The sequence below is a fragment of the Sorex araneus genome, chromosome 10, assembly GCF_027595985.1.
Source record: "Sorex araneus isolate mSorAra2 chromosome 10, mSorAra2.pri, whole genome shotgun sequence".
NCBI lineage: Eukaryota > Metazoa > Chordata > Mammalia > Eulipotyphla > Soricidae > Sorex > Sorex araneus.
In genome coordinates this window covers 50,856,980-50,863,439 of record NC_073311.1, presented here as the reverse complement: position 1 = coordinate 50,863,439, position 6,460 = coordinate 50,856,980, and the positions used below count along the sequence as shown (strand labels likewise).

The 6,460-nt window shown below is 43.1% G+C and overlaps 1 protein-coding gene across 2 annotated transcripts in view; it reads left to right on the top strand.

Moving 5' to 3' along the window:
- The first annotated feature begins 520 nt into the window (after positions 1-520).
- CLEC1A (C-type lectin domain family 1 member A) overlaps positions 521-6,460 on the top strand; it is a 29,803-nt gene continuing 23,863 nt past the window's right edge. For both annotated transcript variants that reach the window (XM_055118123.1, XM_004621746.2), the window contains exon 1: positions 521-704. In XM_055118123.1, the coding sequence (XP_054974098.1) occupies positions 590-704 (115 nt within the window). In that variant the 5' untranslated portion in view covers positions 521-589. The remainder of the gene's footprint in view (positions 705-6,460) is intronic.

Below are 6,460 nucleotides of genomic sequence, written 5' to 3'. Positions count from 1 at the left end.
TTCCTTTTCTATAAGACAAAAGAGAAGATCCCAGGGGCTCTCTCCCCAACGGGACTCCTGTGCTGACCTTCCTTGCAATGTTTCATCGTCCGCCCTTGCTGGAAAGGAAGGAGGCTGGACCTGGATTCTCTTTTCCCCAGGCACAGAGAGGTTAAATAAAGTCAGCGCCTGCACGGATGGATAAGTGCCCGGGGGTTTGCATCCCACCCCTCCACCCCCGACAGCCTGTTGTGCTGTTTGAAGGGACCCTTGCCATGCTCAGGTCCCGCCTTTCTTGACACAGCCGCGACTCAGGAAGTGCAAACAGATGACCGCAGGAGATTCCAGAAGGACAGCCCCTCCAATAATTGTTTCAACAGAAACGGTCCCAGCAGAAAAGTATTTCCCCTCCGCCTGACCAAGTTGGCTGTGAGAAGACAAGCTTCCAGGAGAGGGCTGGGCTGGGCTTCTCCGGGCAGGAGCTGGAGGCACCGGCTTCTGCGGCCACTCGCGGGGAGGGAAGAGCATCAGGAATGCCTCACGGGGCCGGGGGGGCCTCAACCGTCTCCCAACCGCACCGTATCGCAGCCTCACCCCTGCGGGACTCAGGATGCAGGCCAAATACAGCAGCACCAGGGACATGCTGTATGCTGAGGAGGACTCCTCGCTGACCCTGCGCTCGCAGGCCTCCACCGCCACCCAGCGCACGGAGCCCAGGCGCACAGGTAACTCCTGCTTCCCAGAGCCCGGCGTTCAGGGGCCTCGAGAGATGCCCGCGACTTGCTTCTTGCCGCAGCGACCAACCGAGCAAGGGCTGCCCTGCCTGGTCTTAGTGCATGAATTTGTGCAGAGTGGGTGCCCTTGGTACGGGCATCTGGGATATGAAACTCAGTCTCAGTGCGCACGCGTGCTTTCCCGAGGTCTCTGAGCATCCCGGTGTCATGCTATTATCAAGGAGATGCAGCGACCGTGGCTGTAAGCACACATCAGACACGCCCCTTCTCCTGGGACCTGATTTAGAAGTTGAGATTGTTTTTGTGGGCTGAGGGTGTCGCTCAGTGATGGAGCACGGGCCTCACATGGATGAGATCCTGTTATTTTAAATTTTTTTGGGGGGGTGGTGTGTTGTTAGGAAAACCCTGCACCTTGAGGTTGTGGGCCCGTGGCAGGGATAGCCACGTGAGATCTGGTTTCGTCACGGATGAAATTATAGGGGCCGTTGATGGGTCACACCCGGCAATGCAGAGGTTACTCCTGGCTCTGCACTCAGGAATCACCCCTGGCGGTGCTCAGGGGACCATATGGGATGCTGGGAATCGAACCCGGGTCGGCGGCGTGCAAGGCAAACGCCCTACCTGCTGTGCTATTGCTCCAGCCCCGAAACGCATGCTTTCTAAGGTTGCTTCAACGCTGAAATTCTGACTCGTGATCAGAATAGTGGTTTGTAGTGCAATTGCATCTAATTTCTATGCCTACTTTTTCTGGGGGGGAGGGGAGGGAAATCCCTAAACAGTGCTCGGGGAATTTTTGGATTTCTTTTAAGGACTCTTGGCTAACTGGGTCACTGGTTTAAAGGAGGCAGCAAGGATGTATGGGTGTGTGTGCCATGCAGTGGTGTTGGGGGTCTCCGGCACTGTACCCCATGGTGTTTGGTCTCCAGGGGAGTACCTGGTGATACACAAGGCATTGTGTGATACTCGGGAAAGAACCAGGATTGGCTGTAGGCGAGACACGTGTCTTGACTCGGGCTTCTATCTCTCTGGCTCTTATACCTTGGCCTATTGACTCAGAATTGTATTCAGTTGACTAATGTTTTTGGTTTTGGGGCCACACAAAGGGGTGCTCAGGGTTTACTCCTGACACTGCCCAGGGATCATTCCAGGCAAGGCAAACACTCCACAGGCTGTATTTTCTTCAGTCCTTAATTAAATGATTAAAATATTTTATTTTCATTACATTTAGCTAATATTTTATAATTTAATTTCCAATAATTAGCCTTTAATTGTTGATCATTTTTATTTTCTGTTCATAATAAAGATAATTTTATTAGATATGCCAAAAACAGTAACAACAAGTCTCACAACTGGTGCCTGCTCGAGCAAATCAATGAGCAACAGGATAACAGTGATACAGGGATACAGTCAATAAAGATAATTCACACATAAATAAAAATTTTACTTTCTGGGAAACTCAACCAGTCTAAGGGAAAACACAGTTTGAGTTCCTAGTGAAGGTAAAAGATCTCACGCTATCATATAGATAGGACCAGGTTTTATGTTTATTTATTTGATTTTTTTGGAGGTAATGGCATACTCAGCTGGACTCTGGGCTTAGTCCTGGATCTGTGCTTAGGGAACCTTACGGGGTGCCTGAGATCAAACCCGGGTCTGTCACGTGTAAGGCAAGTGCCCTACCCAGTGAACTACTCTGTCTCTTAGGATTAGTTTCTAAATCAGGTATGTCCCTTACTAATATGTGATAATGAACACATTGCTAGAACTGGGATGTCACCTTTTTTTTTAAGTATTAACGAGAGTGAATGTATAGAGAATTGGGGACATATATTTATACTCAGTAATGTTTAGCATTGTTTTAAGCATTTACACACACTAAATCATATTAATTTGGGGGTAATGTTAAGTGGATATAACAAAATCTCTTTGATCAAATGGCCTTAAAATTGATAACCTATGGAAGGTCCTGTGTGCATCATTGCTACCCCTCCCCCAACAAAAGATTTTTTTTTTAATATTCCCTTTCTTGAGGATTCCTAAAATGCTTATTTAATGTTTTTGTCTCAGGTTGCTTTGGAGAAAGACTCTTTCATCACCTATTCTCTCTGACCACACCCAGGCTTCATTTGGCTCTGTTCATTTGGACACACACTTTCTTTCTTTTCTTTCTTTCTTTTGTAATGGAAAATAATATAAAATATTTTTTCTCTTCCTTCCTCACTAAAGCTTCCCGCACACATTCTGTTCAGTCAATGCTTCTTTATCTGATCCCCACTAATGTGGCTCTCCTTTCTATCCATCCCCCTGCTCTTTCTCCACCAACCTTACCCCTCTCCCTTTTCCTTTTCTTCTCGACAAAACTGTCTTGTAAAATCCTGAGGAATAACAGGATTCCCAACTTCCTTGTCAGGAAGCAAAGAGACCACGGTGGGGGTGGGTCCTGTCAGTTTCTGCATAATAAAACACAGTTTTTCCTACAAAACTTCTTGTGTGGAGTCAGTTCTGAGGACTGAGGTTTTATGTGGCTTCTGCATAACCTTATCCTTCACCTTTGGCTACAACCAGGAACTCTCAGGGGGATTAAACACCAGCATAATCAGGAACAGGGTGTACAAAGAACGCTAAAGCCAGCAGGCAAAAGCAGGGAGTGGAGCAGAATAAAGCCCTAGCTGAAACATCTGGCAGCCTTTTGGTAAGAAATGGAAACTGAGACAGTAGGACTGGAATTCACAGAGAAGTGTCTCAGAGGCAAACATTTCAAAATAGTAACCTACCCACACGTGCACCATTTATGTTTGTTTGTTTGTTTTTTTACCTATGATAATGCAAATATTTAAAGGAATACAACTCTAAAAGTCTTTTATTAAGAAAATTAATTTGACATAATGTTGCTGTTAGAAATAATGGGTTATTTTTCATCAATGAGTGCAGAAAATTCTAATTGCACATAACGTGACATCCTTATGGCAGAAAATTAATTTTATCTTTAGAATGAATAAGAAGAACTGACTACAAAAATAAATTCATTTATCATTTTTTGGTTGAAGGTGGTATACATAACTGTTAAAAAGTGCCCAACAAGGGGTTAAAGAGATAACTCTAAAGATTGAACATGGGATTTGCATGCTGGAGCCCAGGTTCGGATTCTGGCACCACATGCTCTTCAAAGCACTGCAGGGAACACCCCTAAACACAGAGCTGGGAGTAGCCCTTAGGCATGTCTGGGGTGTGGCCCCCAAATCAAAAGGTAGGGGCAGGAGGAGGAATAAAACAAATGTATTACCAATAGCAAAAAAGAGGGACATTGTCCTTGTACTTTTCTAGACACGTTTGCTTTGGATCATGCTAATTCTGGCCTATTGCAACTTACTAAGGCTATAATGCCAAATATAACATGACTCCTGCTTATGAAGAAATTTGAAGTCTGATACAATTTTCAGGGAAGCAACCAGTGATGAAGTGCCATGATGGAGAGCAAGGTTACCCATATCTGGCCGGGGCAAAGAAGGTCAGGAAAAACTGGAGAAAGAGAATGTTGAGTTCAACTGGCTTCAAGATGCTCCCTATGACCTGGTATCAGGAGTGGAGGAGCACTGCAAGAAGAGAGGTATATGAGTGGAAAGTCATGTAGGTTTAAGTAAGTTGGTGTTTTCAGAGAATTATAAATGAAGTTATGGCAGAGGAGTAGAGTTGCAAGGGGAAGCTTGATCGAAGATAAGTCTAGCGAGTTACAGAGGATTTATTGTGTTCTACTGCAGTATTTTGATTCTTCTCACTAGGCAAAATGAGATCACTAAAGGATTTATAGGGAGTGATGTAATCCATTTGGTGTTCTTGGAAGACCATCTAGGTTACAATGAGGAATCAAAGGAATTGAAATTAGATGGGCTGATACCCAGATTGGACAGGGGTATAAGCTGGAGGCTCAAGGAACTTGTACTGGAAGGTTGGGGGTGAAGAGCAGCAACCAATCATGAAAGGGATTGCAGAGGCAGCGTTTTATGATTTGGTGACCGGTGACCAGTGGGAAGAGAGTCAGTATACAATTTGAGTAGATTCTATTTGATGCTCTGTGCATAGTACTGCCTTAACAGCAATGACAATTACAGGAAATAATGGGAAAGATGACAAATTTAGTTTGAGTTTGAGATGCTCAAATGATACGGGACATGTAGTTGGAGTTGTTCAATGATGTTCATACGTACAGAATGTGGGTTGGGAGAATGTTTCTGAGATGTCTATATAATTTCAATCTATCTGCAATCTTCATACTCTAAGAAAACTTTTTTGTCTCATTTTTAGTGGAATATTCAAAACAAGCAATACCAAATAAATGATTCAGTTCTGCTTTGGGGGCAGGATTTGGGGTTCGGGATGGAAATATGTGGTGGGAAGGTGTAATGGTGGTGGGATTGGTGTTTCAATATTAAATATACTCAAATATTGTGAATAACTTTATAATAATAAAACAAAATAAAATTTTTAAAAATGGAACACTTTGATTCAAGACATCTAAGAGAGAGAGATCTAGTACAGGGCTTAAGGCATTTCGTCTGCATGTGACTGACCCTTGTTTCATCATCCAAATGGCAAATGGTTCCCTGAGCATTTGCCACTGAGCACACAGCCAGGAGTAAGCTCTGAGCACTTGTGGGTATGGCCCTTTCAATTTTAAAAATAATATTTAAGAATGTGTTAAGTGATTTTGGATATATGTTGATGATCTCAGGAGCAAATAGGGATGAATAAGTTATTCATGTGCTTAACTGTGAACTGTGACATCAAAGATCACATTTGATCTAGGTCTCTAGGGCTGATTCCAGGTTTACAGTCAGATCAAGGTGGGGCACGGGGTAACTCTATGCAAAGATAAAAGCAAGCTTGAATTTGTTTGGTGCACATGTGAGACAAAAGCTTAAATAGATGTTAGTTTTGAATTGGAATATAGATCAGAGTGAGATCATCCTGGACATCAGCTGCAGAGTTGAACTTGAAGATAAGGTGAACGATTAGAGAAAGGGTGGTAAGTTCTCAAAGCTGGGACATGTGTAAGGAGAACTAGAGCAAGTGGGGCTCGGAAGCAGGATGGGATTCTGTTAGGCTGGGTTTAATAGAGCAAGTTTGAAGAAAATTATACTCTTTAAGTTAGAGATTCAATTGATGCTTTGGAAGGTCCATATTGGTGTTAGAGAATGTAGGATGGAAGGTGGTTATTTCTGAATAATTTCAGAGTATAGAATTGAGAAGTTGCAAATAGTAATATACTAGGATCTTTTTTTCTATTTCCACATAGAACATCTATAAATTAGTAACTATTAATTTGAGTTTTGCTGGGAGGAAAGGAAAAATCATTTTAAATTTCTCATTTCCTGATTCTTAATAAATTGTGTGTAGGATTTATCTATTCTATGATCATTTTAAATTGTTTTAGTGTAGATTTATTCATACTGTTATTTTTAAAATTTATATACCCGTATAAAATGGAAGATAAACAGTTTTTTATCGGGGAGAGATAGAAGAGACGGGGAGAGAAAGAAGACAAGAGAGACAGGGGATAGGAGAGATAGAAGAAGACAGAAGGAGATAGAAGAGACAGAGAGGCAGAAGAAGAAGACAGAGGAAGAAGACCGAAGACGCAGAGAGACAGGCACAGAGGAAGATCCAGAGAGAGATCGAGAACCGGGAGAGAAGCAGAGAGAGAGAACGAAATAAACTGATCGAGCAACCAGTTTGGCCTTCTTCCTTCC